General features: G+C 50.8%; 4 protein-coding genes across 13 annotated transcripts in view; 3 read left to right on the forward strand and 1 right to left on the reverse strand.

Annotated features, from left to right (window-relative positions):
• Nucleotides 1-1241, forward strand: part of GPBP1L1 (GC-rich promoter binding protein 1 like 1) — a 32208-nt gene extending 30967 nt beyond the window's left edge. Inside the window, exon 12 of the mRNA XM_063407179.1 lies at nt 93-1241. Coding sequence (XP_063263249.1) covers nt 93-239 — 147 coding nt within the window. The 3' untranslated portion in view covers nt 240-1241. The remainder of the gene's footprint in view (nt 1-92) is intronic.
• The window catches only part of PRDX1 (peroxiredoxin 1), an 80964-nt gene that overhangs the window by 31449 nt on the left and 31461 nt on the right, over nt 1-18054 (forward strand). The gene's annotated exons all lie outside the window — the stretch shown is intronic.
• Nucleotides 2781-7117, forward strand: CCDC17 (coiled-coil domain containing 17). 10 transcript variants are annotated; one of them, XM_063407172.1, is made up of 10 exons: nt 2782-3081; nt 3336-3527; nt 3628-3757; nt 3871-3997; nt 4107-4166; nt 4238-4368; nt 4458-4709; nt 4819-5009; nt 5251-5387; nt 6927-7117. In XM_063407172.1, exons 1-10 carry the CDS (start codon nt 2902-2904, stop codon nt 6928-6930), a joined length of 1404 nt encoding a protein of 467 aa, XP_063263242.1. In that variant the 5' UTR covers nt 2782-2901; the 3' UTR covers nt 6931-7117. The 10 variants fall into 10 exon arrangements, with proteins under 10 accessions (XP_063263239.1, XP_063263240.1, XP_063263242.1 ...); XM_063407171.1 differs by lacking the exon at nt 6927-7117 and adding an exon at nt 6123-6171; XM_063407175.1 differs by lacking the exon at nt 6927-7117 and having other exon boundaries at nt 2785-3081; nt 4458-4580; nt 4693-4709; nt 4840-5009.
• On the reverse strand, nt 6479-17715 carry NASP (nuclear autoantigenic sperm protein). The gene is made up of 15 exons (XM_063407181.1): nt 17289-17715; nt 16487-16537; nt 15589-15699; nt 15000-15080; nt 14737-14834; nt 13144-14007; nt 11273-11355; nt 10529-10605; nt 10327-10400; nt 9183-9371; nt 8806-8972; nt 8351-8404; nt 8186-8257; nt 7141-7272; nt 6479-6651 (listed from the first exon to the last, which is right to left on the reverse strand). Exons 1-15 carry the CDS (start codon nt 17348-17350, stop codon nt 6598-6600), a joined length of 2169 nt encoding a protein of 722 aa, XP_063263251.1. The 5' UTR covers nt 17351-17715; the 3' UTR covers nt 6479-6597.

An 18054-nucleotide genomic window follows, 5' to 3' on the forward strand; every position in this document is an offset into this window, starting at 1 on the left:
ACAGTTCAATGTGACATTCATTTCCACAAAGGGTTGGTGACAGTTACTCTCCACACTTTTGCTCATTTTAAAACTTACTTTCATTCCTACAGCGAAGAAGAAACGGATTTGGGAAGAATGGATTTCTTCAGGGCCGCGGCTCCAGCCTGTTGTTCCACTGGGGAAGCACTTTTAAGACAAAGATTGAGGACTCAGACACAGAAACAAGTAGCAGCGAAACGTCAGATGACGATGCCTGAAACTGGGCACAATAAAATTAAAATAAATAAAACCAACCCAATAAACTCAGTTCATAGTTCAACACGTGTTTGGGGTTGTATAAACTAAACAGAGTTTATTCTGTCTCCAGTCTGTTCAGTTTTTTCTTTTGTTGTTGATACTTCATGCACAAGGGAAATAATTGTATCCCAAAGAAGAGAGAAATTGGCTTCTTTAGCTTTTTCTTTTGGTTTTGCCCTAATGCTTACTAGAAGTTTGTGCAGCTAGCAAATTTTGACAAAAATCCCTTGTGGGGCAGTGCACAAGTTCAGTCGTGTGAGCAGGACACAAGTGGCTGACTGATCTCTGCAACAACAAGCTTCTAACAGTGCCGCCGCATTGCCCAGCGCGCGGTAACGGTGTGCTAAAACAATCATTGTCGATGACAAAATGGCTTTTGAAGTTCTAATTATGTTAAATTAATGCTAATAACATGAATATTTTATTTTATTTTATTTTTTTGGCGGCTCGGGGAGCTTCATCACTTAACCAGGCGTTTGTGGTTTTCCTTTTTTTTTTTTTTTTGGGTACAGCTGTAAAATATTTGGATATAGGAATTGTTTGTGTTCTTCTTCTTGCAGCCTTGATATTCAGGGTGGATTGTAAAATATAAATTTTTTGTGAGATTTCAAAGATTAAGATTATTTTGATAACATTATTTACAGATTTTAAAAAGTGACTATCACATTGAGTCTGTATGAGGGGGAAAAACTACTGCATCAAAAATAACTAACTTGGAATAAATATTTTGCATCAGTTTGCCAATTCTAATTGTCTTTCTTATGTAAGGAGAGCTTTCCTCTAAGGGACCTGCAACTTTGGGGGTTTAGTAGCACTGGGGATAAACAGTTTCTTCTCCCACTCTATTTTTCCACTTGGCAAACATTGCTGTAGTGCTCAGACTGCAGGAGCTGAACTCTTCCTTTAAGAAGGGAGAGGGAGAACAATGCTGAGATGACAGTCCATGTTTGGGGATTTTTTTTTAAGAAAATAATTCAAAATTATCTTCTACTAAAGCAGTTTGCTTTTTTTTCCGCTTCATACAAAATGGTGAAGCTCGACCGGTCGGTGTCACTTGTTCCTAGTGCAATGCTGCTGTTTATGTTCACAACGTGGCAAGGGAATGTCTGAATCCAAAGCTGTTTTCATTGAAATCTTTTTTAAAAATTCATGAAAACATTTCTATTAGATTAAAAAGAATTTTACAAACAACTCAGTTGTGGCCTAAGCTATTTTAGTGTCTGGTGTAAGTTCAGCTTGTGCACAAAGGTTTTGGATTTTAAGTGCTGTGGGGTTGTGCAGTGTTTGCAGGGGGGTTGGACGGAGTCACACTAAGCCTGGTCTTGCTGACCTGAGGGCCTTTGTCCCAAGGTTGTGCCTGTGTGTTCTTAATCCACTCCTGGCCAGGCAGAGAGGACAGAGCTGTAAGACAGTGGTAATGTTTAGCCCTGAATCTTTGCATCTGGATTCGAGGGTGCGTGCTCAGCTTTATCAGGTGTAACTGTGCTACCCGTGCCTCCAGCTCTGTGCTGAACCCCAGAGGAGAGGGGCAGTGCAGCATTTCTTATCCCTGTGCTCTGCAAGCCAGGGCCCAGGGGCTGAGGCTGCCTGGGGGTGCTTGGGCAAGTGCTGGGGCTCCTGTATGACTTTGCATAAATCATCTTGTTCCTTTTGAATATTCAAACACTGCTTGGACTTCCTGCATCCATTTAAACCAAGTTTTGCAGATCTGTGTGTACTGATCTCATGAAATGGGGTAGATTTAAAAGCCCTTTCACCTCAGATCCATGCTGGCAGCTACTGGGAATGGGGGAATTAGATGGCTGAGCACTCTGGAGTGGGACTGGCCTGCCTTGGGACAGCCCAGTCCCAAGGAGCTCCTTGTGCTTCGTACCAGATGTGCCCCAACCCTCTGTGGGCTGTGTGGGGTTTAAACATCGACGAAACTTTGGAAGTGGCACTGGCAGCCCCTGGGTGAGGCAGTGGGGCAAGTCCCCATCCATCAAATGGCAGCATTTTCCTGAGCAGATCATGAGTCTGTGACGGGTACCACTGGCAGTGAGGTGAGGGGAAAAGCCTGTAGGGCCTTGGCAAGCAGAGCTGAGGTGGGTGCAAGGATGGAATGCAGGGAGCCTTTTTGGGAATAAGGGCAGGGCCTGGACACCTGTGGCAAGGAAGGGCAGAAGGAGCTGTTTCACCTCTGTGGGGAGGTTCCCCCTTAGCTTAAAGTCAGCTAAGGAGCAGCTAAGTGGGAACTGCTGCAAGGTGGGCAAGGGGCACTCCTGTACAGCCCCAGGGCCGGCACGGCTATCAGCGAGCACTTTGTAACCTTGGAGGGGCACAGGGCAGCAGGGCCACCCTCATTTTGTTTTCTGTGGATTGCCCAGGTGGCTCAGTGACATTTTTTCCCCATTCCAGTGCCCGTGGTAAACAGTGGGAATGTCCAGGGCTGGAGGTGCGGCCCTCTGTGCCCAGCCCAGCGCCCAGCATAGCAACAGTGGCTTCAAACACTGCAGCCACTGCTGCCAGTGGGTCTGTGCTCACCTCCAGCCCATCCTGGGTGCCAGCCCCGTGGGGCACCCCCTCTGGCAGTCAGGGTGGCCCCCGAGTAATTCACCCACTCTGCTTTCTAGGGTGTAGGACATGGGGGTCTTCCTCTGTCCCCGCTGCCGCTTGGCGTTCAGATCCCGACCGCTGCTGCAGGTGCACCTGGAGAAGCTGTGCCTCGGGCCCGCGGCACCCAGCAGCTCCTGCCTCCGTGGGGAGAACCCTCTGCCTGTGGAGGGAGCACAGGGCACGGCAAGGAACCCACAGGACATCTCGGTAGTGTGGAGCTGGGTCTGGCACAGAATGGGGATGGGAAGGAGGGACAGGGACAGCGACAGGGGCAGGTGCTGGGCTGGGAAGTGGGACATCACATCCTGGATGTGGGATAGGCCTCCATCCTCCCATCCCTGCACCACACAGGCAGCCCTTGGTGCTTTTTTTGCCAAAACCAGAAAAGTATTTTATTAAGTGGGGAGGGACTGGGGGAGAGGGTGGGGGTGTCAACCTTTTCTTCCCTTTGTGTCTGCGAGGTCGGGATGTCCACAAATACGGACAATGCTGAGCCACGCCATCACTTTGTGCTCCGTGGGGTCCCACCAGCAGTGCGGGGACAGCGGGGACCAGGGCGGGCGCGTGGAGCTCCCCTGGGGGATGTGCTCACCCCCCGTGAGAGGGCCCTGCTCCGCACGGCCGACCCCCCCTCTGGGAGGCTGCAGGTGGAGGTACGGTGAATCCCGAGCGCCAGGGCGGGCATCGGCAGCCCTGCAGCTCCCCAGGACGGGGCTCCAGCTCCTGCTTCCCGGTGAACCCCGTGTGCCGCAGGGAGAGCCCCCCGGGCAGCCGCTCCCCCTGCAGGGGCACCGGCAGCCGCCGCAGGAGCTGCTGGAAGCCCACGAACGCCAGGTGGCCGAGATCCGGGCCAGGACCCAGCAGCTGGAGCGGCAGAGAGAGGGTAGGCGCTGGCAGTGATTTTGGGGCGCTGGGGAGGCACGTGTGGGATTAGTAACCCCCGAGAGTGGGGCTGTGGGGGCTCTGCTGAGCCCCCGGCCCCTCACTGTCCCTCAGCGCTGTGCCGGCGGCTGGCGACACTGCGGGCCGGGGCACCTCCGGGCCCCCAGCCCGAGCGGGGGCAGCCAGGGCCGAGCCAAGGCCCGCGGGACCAGGCCGGACAGGTCCGAACGGCAGAGCACAGGTGCGCCCTGGCCTGAGGGGTCCCAGCACAGAGCCCTGGCCCTGTGGGGTGCTCTCCATCAAGGCACCCGCTGCCTCCCTCACGCCCCGTTTGCCCATCTCCTCCCCAGGGCCGCCCTCCGCCTCGACACCCTCCTGCCGCCCGCGGGGCCCCTCACGGCCGAGGCCAGGTGAGGGAGGGTCTGTGGCGATGGCGGCTCGGAGCGGAGCCGATGGCGATGGCTGACCCGGGCTCCGGCAGGGCACTGCGGCTGTCCTACCTGCGCGCCGGGGGACACGACCCCGCCATCCTGGAGCAGCTTCTCCACCTCCAGCTGGAGGCCACGGCGCTGGAGAGAGGAACCGCGGGGCCGCGCGGGGGCGGGCGGATGGGTGAGCGCCAGCACCCGGCCCAGCCCTGTCCCCACACAGGGACCGTGGCCCCACAGCCGCACCTGAGGCACCCCCGGCTGTGCCCGCAGAGCCCGCCGGCACTGGCACACGCGGTCTGGATGAGGCACTGCTGGCCGTGGAGATGGAGAACCGGCGTCTGGAAGACGAGCTGTTGGCGCTGAAGGTCAGAAGGGAGAGGAGAGCAGACGCTGGTAGGCGATGGGTCCCTCATCTGCGCCCCACAGCCCTCGGCTGCCTCTGTGGTTGCAGCATCAGAGCCCTGGGCTGGACACAGCTCCTGGAAATATTGTGTGGCTTCTGCAGGTGGAGGGGGGCTGCAGGTCGGTGCGGGCTCTCTGCAGTGAGCAGGGAGAGTCCCAGGCCCCTGGGGCCCTGAACATGGGCCTGCTGAGGAGCCAGGGAAATGGCTGCTGTGACCAAACCCCACAGTGACCAAACCCTGCTGCCCAGGCTCGCGGGCAGCCCAGCGGCACACGGAGGAACTGGCCCGGCTGCAGGCAGAGGTGGGAATGCTGCGATGCCACGCAGAGCAGACGAGGCCATGGCTGCGGCCCCCGGTCTTCCCACGCCCCATAGCCCCCCCACTGCCACCAGCCCTGGCTGTGCCAGAACTTCTCATGGTAAGAGCCTCAGCCCAGGGCGATTCCCAGCTCTCCAAGGAGGGGAGAGGGGAGTTGGGATTGGGCTGCCAGCTAGGATGGGATGATGGAACAGCTCCCTTTGCTGTACTTGGGGATAGAGCCACTGGGGCAGGAGATGAGCCCCCAGCAGTGCTGGACCAGGGGTGTGATTTGCTCTGCACACCCAGTGGCACCCTGCCAGGATCCTACTCCCCTTGACATCACTTTTTTCCTTTCCCAGGAGCCCCCCAGACCAGCACTGGGGCCTGGCAGGCGCACAGCCCCTGTGCCCCCTGGACTCCCCCTCACCCCCTTTGTGGCCCTGGAGGACCCTCCTCCTGTCCAGGAGCCCCCAGCACAGGCCAGGGCTCCCCGAAGGTGAGCCAGCAATAGGCCACGGCCCCACTGGACTGCCCTGCCACTCCCTCCACCACCCTCAGTGGCAAACAGGGGCTTCAGTAACAGTAAGGGTGATGAAGGGATGGCAAACCCTTGTTCAAGCTGCAGAGATGGGTGTAGGGAGCAGTTGTGTAGTTGGTACCAGGATCCCACAGCGCTGGGGTGGGTGGAAGTGCATGGGATCACTGCTGGGACCAAAGAGGCTCTGGGCATTTCAGCAGGAAAAGGACAGGCAAACCCCCAAGCCAGCAGCAAACTGAGTTACACAGCTCAACCTCCACCTCAGGATGGAGCCCACAGCCAGAAGAGTGGTTCAACCACTCCTGCTCACAACGGTGCTTTGGGGACAAGCAGAGTGCACAGAGGCACAAAAAATTCCTTGCCTTCAGGCATATCCCCACAGCCAGCCCTCTGTAGGAAAACCTAACTTACGGCATGCACAGCTCAGCCCTGGGAACCAGCAAAAGCCACAGCCAGCTTTCCAAAACCCTATGCTACATATTTAATAAAAGGCTTCAGCTCATTGCTCTTCACTTCCTGGCCTTTTTTACACACACACATCCCCAGGGCAGGGTCCCAGCCCCACCTGGGCACTCAAGCTGGCTCAGGAGACAGCCCTGCCTCTGCCTTGAACCATCAGCACCTGCTCCTGCATCCCCTCCTGGGTGCAAAGTGGAGGTCGACCAGGATGGTACAAAGCTCTTTCTTTATCAGCCTTTCCCACCGTCTTCAAACTGCTCAAAGCTGAGGGAGGCACTATCAGAACCCACTTCAGGCTCAGCCTCGAATGAACAAAACACAGCCGCAGCTGTGACGAGGCCCCAGCAGAAGAAGGAAAATCAGATCCCTGGACAAGACAGTGAAGTTCAGCCAATGCTCTCCTTCCCTGCAGCAGCCAGACCTGCCCATCCAACACTCTGCTCCTGCCTTAGGGAGGCAGATGTGGGTGGAAATGCTGCAGCTAAAGGGAGCATAAGCCCAGCAGTGGGCCAGAGCTGAGATCTGCAGCCCAGGGGGACAGGCAGGAACAGAGGCTGGAACCTGTCACAGAAGGAAGGTCAAGACAGGGACTGTTTGCTTACAATCTTTATTGAAGTCATACAAAAGTTGCCAAAAAGTGAAAAAATACACTATATACAAAACCATTTTCCTTGTAAGGAGAGGAGTGTCCAAGGTTAAAGAAACATTATCATACTGTGCTTTCAACTGCAGCCCCTGATCCTGCTTGTGGCCTTTTCTCTGTCTAAAAGAGAAGATAAGGGTTTGTTTTTAAAAGACAAGACAGTCTTAGAGCACCAATTCATGCAGCAGCCCAAGGGTTCTGTACTTTGAAGACTTAACTATGTGAGCTTTGCCAGTGTCCAGAGCCCAACATGACCCTTACACCACTGACAGTGACAAGTGCAGCCCAGGGGTAAGGAATAAAACCCAGGAAACATTAGAAGTTGGGGGAAAACCCTGTGCTGGAGTTGAGCCTAGCAAAAAAACACCCAGAACTGTCTCTGTCCCACCCCACAGGTGAGAAGGCTCCAGGGCTGGATCTGTCCAGCCCACACAGGATCAGCACCACAGCACAACATGCATCCTGCAATATTCATCTCATCTGGGAAACCTTGTGAAGGACAGCAGGCAATAAAACCAGGACATCTACCAGGCACAGAACCTTCCCTGAACAGAGAGGGGGGGAAATAAAATAAGAAGTACGGCCCAGACGCCTGGCTCAGCTGCCCACCTCCTCTTCCATTTTTTCCACAACCTCATTTCCACTGGGGACTGGTTCCCCACCACCACCATTGACAGCCGGTTCTGGTTTAGATTTCTTGGCTTCATTGTCTCCCTGATGAGTCTCCTCCTCTGGTTTCCTCTGAAGACAAAATTGTTTATAATCTCCACTAAGTACAAATCAAAGTTTAAATCTTTTTAAGAAGTTTAGCATTAGATGCCACTGCACACCATGTACCCAACCCCTGTTTGCCAGGCTCAGGACAGACTCCCCAGTGCTGGGGTTTAACAGAGCTGTGAGACTGACACCGAACTCTCGACCACAGTGACACTTTGGGTGCCAAGATCTCCAGAGCTGAGTTATCTTTAGTTACAGTCTGGCAAGGAAAGGTGCAACCACTGAGCCTGTAACAGTTCCAGGCTAGATTTAGGGCATTTACAACATTTGAAATCACTGCAGGCACACCACAACTGACAGGCCAATGGGACAGAGGCAACACAAAAACTGAGAGTATCCCCTGTAAGATCTTCATTTTTATCAGCAAACACTTCCAGAGAACACATAACACTTAAAGAAACCAAGTTCTCAATATCTGACCTCTTCTATGAGGCAGTTTATCATTACCACCAGTGTGGCTTTACTATTTATTAAGTCCAAGTCCCAATTTCCTTTTAAAAGAAGGGAACCTAGGACAGCCTGGTTGCTTGCCATTTCCTTGGGATCTGCAGGTGACCCTGCTGCTCTTAGGGGCCCCTCAGCAGAGGAAGCTCCTGTTCAGGGAACACCTGCAGAAGCCACACAACTGGCTCCTATTTCACCAGTGTGGGTCAGGGTGCTGAACCACCAAGAATGGTCTCCCTGAGGCCAGATAGTTCCCAGACTGACTGGTTCCCAGTGGAAAGGAGTTTCATACACTACTGGTTTTACTTTTGGACTGTTTTCCCATTATACAACTAAGTTAAGAAAAAATGCTTTTAAGACAAATCCAATTACACAGAGCAAGCCAATGGTACTTCAACAAACTGCTTGTTTAACAACTCATTTCTGGGCTCACCTTTTTCCTGACTAGATGAGAGATGTCTGTTACACACTGAGATGCACCATCACCTGCTTTCCTTACTGGAATCTGTTACAAGACAGACATTGACACATTAGCAAGAGCAATCAGTAATCCTTAGAGCAGACGAGAATTGACAACATTCATTTTAGACTAACTTACTGTGGACACAGAACCACTGTCTTCACTTTGTGCAAAGCCAGATGTAGTTCCAACCTTAAGAAAAACAGAAAAAACAGATTGTGGCAGACAGTACACGTGAACTTAGTGAGATACAGAAAGCCCAAGTCCTTCACATCCCAACACTGGATTCTGCACAAGACAGAGGCAATGTGCCCCCCACATTTGCCTGACCCATCATTTCCAGCCTTGACACATTAAATGCCACAGAAACCTATCAAGTTCCTGTTTAGTTTGGAACAATTAGCATCAGGCCTGTTCATAAATATCATCTTTAGATGCCAGCTGCTTCAGTTTCCTTCTCACTACCACAGCCTGGTAACACCTGTGAGCAACCACCAGCCCCCGATCCAGTCTGAGCTCCTCCCTTGACTGATTTATTCTGAGTTCCACTGGAAGAAGAGTTGTGTCAAAAGGAAACCACAGGACACACTCACCAGAGTTGCTTTCAGTCCTAGCTCAGCTACTTTTGCACTCTTCTGTGACTCCTTTGAATCTTCTATCTTCTCTTTAATCTCAGGAAGCAGTCCCTTCAGTTCTTCTATCTCCTTCTCATCCTCGGGGGACCCAGTGTCCGCTTTCTTTATCCGCTCAGTCAGAATTGCTGGGGTGAAACAGTTATCAGGGCAAAACACCTTGAGACAAAGTAACTGTCCAGATACCAACATCCAGAGGCAACTATCCCCTAACAAACACTTCCAACAATTCTGCCCCAGCATAGTCTGTCACCTCTTTCAGATATAACATGGCAAAGCAGAGAATGAGCACGCCTCACTACTTTGCCTTGTGAAAGCAGCTTCAGAATTGCACGTACCCAGCCTCTTGTCTATGACCTCCATGGACTTCCCAAACTGCAGCACGGCCTCGTCGAAGTCGCTGTTGTAGTGGTAGGCCAGGGCGAGCTGGTAGTGGCTCTCGGCCAGCAGCCGGTCGTGAGCCTCCAGGTACTTCTGCTGCAGCGCCAGGCAGGCCTGGAACTCCTCGATGGCCTGCGTGTAGTTTTCTACAGGAGAAAGGCCCAAGGTCTTCTCAAACCTCAGTAATTATCCACAGCAGCAAGTTCTAAACCCTGGTTTGGTTACTCCGAGTTTAGTTACACATTAGACAGTTTGCAAACAGAACCAACACTGAACACAGCAGTGCTGGGCTGCTTTCAGACCATCAGGGGACAACTCTGCCTCCCCTGAGAGATTGTCCAGGCCAGCTCCTCTGGTTCTCTCACAAGTGCTTTGTCTCACTGCAGCACAGAAAACTGGGCAGCCAAGTCAAAGCAGGCACCAAATGCTGCTGCTTTTCCTGCTACCAGGAACTGAATGTAACTGGTCACAGCTGAAACGCGGATCTGGAGCCAAGGACAGTGCCACCCTCCTGCCAGGCTCCCCAGATGTGCTCTATGACATAAGACACAACCCTTGTTCATAGCCCTGGCCCAGAAACCTGTTGGATTATTTCCAGTGCCTGCCCCAGAGAAAGCATATGTTTGGATTTGGATTTAACAAAATTAAAACACATTTTTAAATTAAAGGCAAGCGACACATTACAAGGCACAAACCTGGGACTTGCTTCTCACTCCTTTTTTCAGAGTCTTTCCTGACTATAACCTAGGATTTTGGAAGGCTGAGAGTCAACTATTTTTCATGACAATTTCGCTAAGTCTCCTAAGTTCGTAAGCAAGGTTTGGTCACTTCAGAAAGCAGAACACAAGGCTGGTTTTGACCTGGCAACACATTGCTTCTTACTCAAACTTTCTTTTCTACTGCTCTGCAAAAGCATAGACTATCCTATTTAAGGCATCAACCATTACTTCTAAAGCTTCTCAGATGGCTGCAACTATCATGATCAGTCAGATTTGTTCTCATCCTGACTGCTTTAACTCACATCTGCTCATTTTAAAGTACAAAACCCAGTGACAGAAAGTAGAACCAAACACTTTGCACATGAGAATTAACATTACTTACCAGATTCAATGCTAACTTCTCCTAACTTCAGATGAGCTTGAGCTGCATGGAGCTGAGCTTCTTTTGTTTCTTGTCTACAGCAAGAAAAAAATGAATTTCAAATCCTGATCAGAGGATGCCACATTCTCTAACTGGCTATGCCACCATCCAATTTACACTGAGTTTCTGTGGCATATACCCAAATTAGAACTTTAGTCTTTACCTCTTGTAAATGACTTTTGCTAACTCCAGCATGTCCCAGGCTAGCTCAAGATTGCCAATTTCATCCTCCTCACTTTCCTGTAAAGACCAGAAGTGCATAACAGATTAAGTGACTTGGTCACAGATCACATCAAACACTACCACTAAATTCCCAACCAGTGTTATCAAAGAATCAGTTTCTGCAAGATGTAAGCATTTCAGCACTAGAAGAAAAAAAAATGCAGAAGAGGTTATTGCACCAACCAAGACTTTGCCCAGAGTAAAGATTTTTCAATGGAACATGAACTCCCATTGTTCTGTGATATGCTTTAATTTTTTCCTGAAATGACAGGGCACCAAGCACCAGGATTATTCCAAGAGCAAGATCTTGGTTAAGGTTCTCTTTAGATGAACCAAATAAAGCTGATGGTCCAGGTTTATAATGAGCCTTTGAGCTTTGTTAGAATAGTCTGAGAAAGGGACACAGTTATCTGCATGCTTAGTGCCACTCTACAAGGCTGCAGATTTTTCCAGGTGTTTTGACTGCTACATTAATGTACATCCCAGGTTTGAGGAACATCACACTTTTTAAACAATTCCCCTCCTAATCACAGCTTACTGGACCAGGAAACTTCAACATGCACAGTAAAACAAGCAGACAAGCTGAGAATTAACTGTTCCAAGTAACTCCAGTGACAGGCTGGTACAGTTCTCCCTGCCTCCCCGGCAGCACCAAGCCACTCGTGTCAGACCTCAGCAGCCTCACCTTGTCCTCCACTGTCAATTCATTCTCCTTATCATCTTCAGCCTTATCGTTTTCTTTATCTTCTTCTTCAGATTCTTCTGTTTCTAGAAGGCAAGTAGGTGCATGAGGACACTTCTTGTTACTGTGCTTGCTCGACACGGAATCTGGCAGAATATGTTAAATCCAACCCTCATCCTTCCAGTGACAGGTTAGAGGTGTGATGTAAGAGCAGATACATTAAAGTCTCAGCATCAGCAGCCATCTTGCTGAAACAGTTCAGCACAGTAAAGCAGTCCACAAGTTCAACTTTTCACTATCTACAACAGAAACTTGCATAGAATTTAGTTCTCACAAATCTGTTTTCAGCTCTCACTGAAGCCACAAGATCCTGAGCAGCCCTAGAGGCACTAGCAGGCTGCTGAACTTCATGTGACAGAAAGCGTTTTCAGCAAGATAGCTGCCAAGCTGCACACAAATTAGTTTTGTTTCTGAGTTCATGATCCTCATGTCAGGCATTTAAGTGTTAACATTAATGAACTTCCTCTTGTGTAGTACTAATTTGACTTTTGACACTATGTAGGAGCATCACATCATTTGTTCTTTCAGCATAAGACGTTTTTGGAAAACGTGCAGTGGCCAATAACTTCAGAGACCTGGCTGATCTGCAGGCTATAGTCACACACTTAATTCCTGTATCACAACCTCTGGCTAATTCCAGAACAGGAGCTTGACTGTGGGGGGGACTAGAGAGCCTGTGAACTCACTGGTTTAACTCCCAGCACACACCCACCACTGAGAGGGCCAAACCTGTAAACAGGAAGATACCTTGTATAAAGGTAGAACTGAAGAGATGTCAGGATACTAAGACTTAAGTAGTGGGAACAGTTTGGAATGACACAGCACCAGACCAAATGTTCCAGAGGGTCCTCACACTCCCAGACTTGAGGCAAAAAGCAGCAGTATGTGTGCATAAGCGTGGAGGGTGAGGAGCAGGTAACTACAATTAGTTTATTTTCAGTCATCCTCTCGCCACACAGACACCCTGTTAGGCCACTGCTCCACCACTGAATGCTCACTATGCTTAGCAGCACAAATCCTTCCAGGGTCCAGAACTGTTTCATCTGAACATTTGCCACTCCTGAAGTAAGGCACTGCTTGTCAAGATGAGTTACTGACAGGCAAAGTTGCAATTACAGTTCATCAATTAACTTGTGCAATAGAAGGCACTGAGGCCACAGAGTACTGCTGCAGCAAAGGGTGCAAGCCTTACTCAACAGAGCCCTGGGAACAGCTATAACAAAGCAGGGAAGCAGAAAGGCAGAAGCTGGACAGCCAGAAGACTGTACTAGAGCAGCAATAAGCCTTCAGCAAATTAAGTTTAGATTTTCCAACTAATTTCTCACTAGCAATGACCATCAGAAAGACTCAAATGAAGAGTTTCCTTCCTCCACCAGAAGTAAAGGTACTACTTTATGTGTTCCGCTGTTCTTGTTTTTTCACCACCATTTCAAAATAAAACACAGCTATAACCAGAGGCAATTTGTGCTTCAAGCTATGTGAAGGTTAGTGCAATACACCCAGATGCATGCAAGTGAACATCCATTCAGTATTCTCCACCAGCCTAGCCACTACTTACACATTTCACAGGGCTGTCAGTTTGCTTTCAAGTAAGACTTGCTTTGCAGTTAGTTAAGCGTTAGTCTAGAGAAACTGAGACTATTTACTGTTCCTTGAAACTTTACTTGTATGTAAAGTCCTTCAAAAGCCCCTTTACTATGCCTTTTCCTTATTCTAAGGCAAACAGAAAATTCTGAATGGAACACTTTTTACTCATTGTTAGCCAAATCCATCAAGTCATCCACCCACAAGTACTTTTCTCCTCTCAGTGTTACCTTCTCCCTCTTCCATCAGGTCATCTTTCTCTTCTTTTTCTACCTTAGCACCTTCACCCTCTTCCATCAGGTCATCATCTTTCTTTTCCTCTTTCTCTACCTTAGCAGCAACTTCAGCCTTTTCTTTCATGTCACTAGGTGGCTCTTTGCCCTCTGTGGGCACAGGTTCCTTTGAGGACTCTGTCTCTTTAGATTCACCTGGTTTCTCTTCTGTAACTGTCTCTATTGGCTCTTGTTTCTCTTCTGCCTTCTTCTGTTCAGTTGCCTCTGCATCTCCTTCTGCAGCTTCTTTCTGTTCCACAGCAGCTGCTGCTTGTGCTTCTGCCTTCTCTTCCACAGCTGTCTCTGCCTGTCCTTCTCCAGCCTCTCCCTTCTCCACAGCTGGCTCTTTTTCTGTTGCTTCTGCTGCCTGTTCTCCCATCTCTCCCTTCTCTTCCACAGCCACTTCTCCTGCTTCAGCCTCTTCCCCAGCTGCCTTTGCCTCCTGGTCTGACACTTCTGTCGTTCTCTCCTTCTCCTCAGTTGCCTTCTCCACCTTGTCCTCAAGCACAGTCTTCTGCTCTTTTTCTACCTCCTTCTCTTCCACAGCTGCCTCCTCTGTCACAGGCACCTGGTTCTTCTGCTCTTCTGAAGTTTCTTCTTTTCCCACAGAAATCTCAGTCTTCTCTTCAGCCTCTCCAGCCTTGGCATCCTCATCAGCAGCAGCTTCTTTGGGTTTTTCTTCTGTAATCTCTTTCATTTCAACATCCTCTTCTTTGATTTCCTTCTCAGATAGTACTGTAGACTCTTCCGTGGACTTTTTGGCCTCTTCCTTTTCCCCCATGGCGTTATAAACCTGTTCTCTCAACTCCTCCCTTGCTTCTTCTACATGATTGAGGAAGCATAAACATTTCTTCGAGTTTAGTGATAAAGACATTAACGGGCACTGACAACACCACCCTCAAGACCCTCCAGTGTGTTGGCTTGTTACGAAGTTGGATGGCATTCCCAAAAGCTTCATTTTCCAAGTACAAGGAATTAGGAGACAACCAACATAGCCCCTCAATCTAAGCAAGTCCCTTCCCCTTCCCCAGACTGCAGCATTGCAAGCGGCCGCTCAAGCAGTGTGCGGTTGTGCAGCGATTTTAGTCACAGCTAAGCAAGAGGTGCCAGTGCTTAAACAGTCTGGATGGACAGGAATTCCTGTATCCTCTCCAGCTGCGGGCAGTATAAAATAGCCACTGTTCTTGGGACTTTGTACAGAGACTCTGACCTCTGGGACTACACACACTGTACTGCCACAAGGTTACAAAGCAGTTGGGGTCAGCGGTGAAGCTCAGGAAAGCAAGTCTGAACGCAGTGTTTCAGGACACAGACACCTGGTGACCCTCTACACATGCTTTCCGTGACCAGCTCCTTGCAGATGTTCTCCAGGTTTTGCTCATCTTTAAGCAAGACTAAAAAAAGCCGAACAGAAACAGAGTCCATTCATACTGCCAAGAGTTTCAACAGAATGATTCAGGCTACCCAAGATACCAATGGACTAAATTTGGATCATTTCAACAACAAAACACAGTCTGGTGCCTCCAGGGCAGGGCAGGCAGCTTTACATACCATCAGCAGCGGGCAATGCAGAGTCATCTTCTACTTTTTCTCCTTCCTCTTCCACCTGCACCCCTTCTAAGGCATTTCCCAGCACACCATTTTCCATTCTAAAGGGAACAGGAGTTTGTTATCCCTTGGATTTTTTAATACCATCATTTGAATTGCACAAGCTGCAACATCACAGCCCATCCCACCCAGGGAATCCTATCCACAAAGGAGTGAAATCCTGTTACACCAGACACTCTTCACTAAATGACAAACTGTCACCGTACCTTGCCAACTCCAGGAGAGATTTTCCATAATAAAAAAAAGCTTCTGCACACTCATCCGCTGTCTCACCGTACTTTTTACCCCTGCAAAAATAATAATTATTTGCCAGTGCCTACTTTAGATTGGGATATGTAAACTTACGTATTAAATATTCCTAGACAAACGGATCACTTTCTTGGCTCATTTCCCATTGCTTAAACAAATATAAAATGCTTCTAAGTTAGATATGGCTCTCAAACACCCAACTGAGGAAATTAATCTGTAACCCAAAAAGTACCATTCACAGAGACCGATCAAGACCAGCGAACAAGTTACTAGAGAAGACAGCTGCACACCAAACTATCAAATGCCTTTCCCTCCTTAGGGAACTCTGCTGGTAATGCCTATCACAAAAGCCACCTAAACTGCACACCAACAGCACTGTCCAACTCTTGGGTGACTTTAAATAGTTTGAACCTTCCTCAGTTGCACTGAGGTTTATAAATTATAAACATGTTAGGTAAAAATCTTAATCTTTCTTGCATAATCCATATCAGAACTGCCAAACTGAAGCCCCAGCCCAGCAAAAACACAGAACATTCTACTACTCACAGTAAGCTTGCAGCTTCCTGGAATGCGTTCACAGCAGCTGGAATATTTCCCATTACCAAGTGCTTCTGTCCCAAACCCAACAGTTTCTTTGATTCTGCATCCACATCCATACTGGAGGAAGGGGAAATAAATCAAATAAAAAATTCTGTAAGTTTTCACAGTAATTTCAGCTTTCAAAACCTAGTCTGCTTTATGGAATAGTGAGTTGCAGTATGTTACAGTGGTTGGAACTACCAGGGTAGGTGGGATTTCTTTGGTTTTGTTTGTGTAAATCTGAAACAACTGATAGGTCCAATAAACAAGGGAAGACAAGCAACTTCATCCAATCACTGCAACAAGTATCAGAATCTGCTATGACAAAGGCTGCTAAAAAATATACTTTGGGAGTTGCACATCAAAACACCACGGAGCAACAGTGTTTCAGACTCCAATGCTAAATCAAGAAAAAGAAGAACTAACTCAAGTTTAAACTTTTGATAGCTACAGCATGGTGCATCTGAGACGAATGACAGATGCAAGTATCAGTTTCATTTCAGTGCATGTTGCACAGCTTCATTTGCAGAAGGTCCAGCCCAGCCTCTCAGACTGGGACAACAGGAGCTGCCCAGAGAGGAATACCATGTATCACATGCCAGCTGCATATCTGTGCCTCTCCAGCACTAATTACAAACCCCAAAACTTCCAGGAACAGCTGGTATTTTTGTATGTATCAGTCCCTGAAAGGGCCTTACTGCACTAGATTTGTGCAAGCCACTGGTGAGCACAAGTTTTCAGTTTTCATGCATGGGAGTTAAACTCCAAGTCTAAGAATCGATCTGAAGGGTGACCTTTGCATTTCACTCAGCAACTCCGGGATTTTGTATCATTTGATAACTGACAGTTCCAACTCCCATCTCACCTGTCTGTCTTGTCTGTAGATGTGGAAGGAGCTGCCAGTTCCTCTTCCATCCTGCAAACACAAAATCGACGTTTTTTTAAATTCACGTTTAGAACCGGCCAGCCACTTCACGGCACAAGCTGAGCTCTCTGGGATGCGAAACCAGCAGCAGGCGTTTGGACTAGAGGTGCCCATCCAGCCCGAGCGGGCTCAGGCTCCACAGCTGGGTGTTTATTGTCCAAAGGGAGGCTGTGAGGGGCTCTGTGAGGGCACTGTCAGGCCCTGCCCGGCCGGTCCCCCACAGACAATGGGGCCTTTCCCGCCTTCCGCCGGCCCCGCCCCCCGCCCTTGGCGCCAAACCCCGGCGGCGGCTCCTCACGGGCCGCCGGTCACGTGACGCCCGCCCCTCCCGCAGCCCGCCCCGCGGCGTCGGCTGCCCCCAATAAAGATGGCGGCGGCCGCGCAGCGGTCACGTGGTCGCTCCGCGCGAGCCGCGCGGGCCCAGCTGGCGCCGGAGGAGCGGGGCGGCGGCACGTACCACCGCCGGCGGGGGGGGGGGGACGGCGGAGGCAGGTACCACAGACGGCGAGGGGGGGACGGGGAAGCCAGGTCCCACCGCGGGCGAGGAGGAAAGGGGGGAGGAGGGGGTGCAGCTTCGCCAGCCCAACCAGCACCCCCAGCACTCTCCCTAAGGAAATCCGCCCCTCTTAACCCCCATCCCCTTCGGTACCCTGCGGCCCCGAAGGCGCCCCCCCCCCTTCCCTGCTGCCCCCCGTCCCCGACACGCACACACCGTAACCGGGGCCAGCCCGCGCGGCCCTACCTAGTCTGGGAGGCCGGCGCGGGCTCAACGCAGGGGGGAGCGGCGATGGCCGAGGATTGCATAGAAGCTGCTGGAGAGAGGGGCGGCGACGGCAGAGTGCAGCCCCCTGCCCCTCCGGCTGGCTATATACCCCCCAGGACACGCCCCGGCCCGCCTGGCGGCGCGCGCGCGCCGCGGGGGGACTACCGCTCCCAGCACGCTGCGCGCCCACCCCGCCGCGGGACGCCGGGGGCGCCGCCGCGCAGGGCGCGCTGGGAAGTGTAGTGCCAGTGAGGGAGGCGGGGTCCCGCGGGGCTTGCCGGGAGGTGTAGTCCCGCTCCCTCACAGTCCGGCTGTGGGAGCCCCTCAGCCCCAGCCTGGGGCCCGGGAGGCTCTGGCACCGCGGCCCGGGCTCTGCAGCCGCCCTCGGCTTCTCCAGGCGAGGAAACCCCGGGATTCGGCCCAGCTCACGCAGATGCTCGGCTCACCCCTGGCACATGAACACACAAGAAGGCAGGGCTGACATGGCCGCTGCCCTGTCACAGCACAGCCCACCACCAAGACCTCCAGGCTCTGCTATTTCAAGGTAAAAGTTCTCCAACTTCAACCCCGCTGTGTCGCTCCCTGCAGGAACAGAGCTGGGAAGTGTGGGGTTGGTTCACAGAGCTACAACATCTAATGTGTTTTTCTTGGGAATTCTCCCAGCCCACTTAGGTACTCTTGCTCAGAAAAATAACTAGAGAAAGTTAATTGGGGCCTTGAGATAAGAAGGGGGGAAAAAGCCTCA

This window comes from Prinia subflava, chromosome 10, assembly GCF_021018805.1.
Source record: "Prinia subflava isolate CZ2003 ecotype Zambia chromosome 10, Cam_Psub_1.2, whole genome shotgun sequence".
Taxonomy (NCBI): domain Eukaryota; kingdom Metazoa; phylum Chordata; class Aves; order Passeriformes; family Cisticolidae; genus Prinia; species Prinia subflava.

What these genes read in the sequence shown, in the direction of transcription:
- CCDC17 (XM_063407169.1), top strand. Translation starts at nt 2,902, where the DNA reads ATGGGGGTCTTCCTCTGTCCCCGCTGCCGCTTGGCGTTCAGATCCCGA. An exon ending in GGAACCCACAGGACATCTCG is followed by an intron (nt 3,082 to 3,335) that starts GTAGTGTGGAGC and finishes TGTGTCTGCGAG; the next exon opens with GTCGGGATGTCCACAAATAC. An exon ending in CAGGTGGAGGGGGGCTGCAG is followed by an intron (nt 4,710 to 4,818) that starts GTCGGTGCGGGC and finishes CAAACCCCACAG; the next exon opens with TGACCAAACCCTGCTGCCCA.
- NASP (XM_063407181.1), bottom strand. Translation starts at nt 17,350, where the DNA reads ATGCAATCCTCGGCCATCGCCGCTCCCCCCTGCGTTGAGCCCGCGCCG. An exon ending in TCTCTCCTGGAGTTGGCAAG is followed by an intron (nt 14,835 to 14,999) that starts GTACGGTGACAG and finishes TGTTCCCTTTAG; the next exon opens with AATGGAAAATGGTGTGCTGG. An exon ending in TAGGACTGAAAGCAACTCTG is followed by an intron (nt 8,405 to 8,805) that starts GTGAGTGTGTCC and finishes GTTTTTCTTAAG; the next exon opens with GTTGGAACTACATCTGGCTT.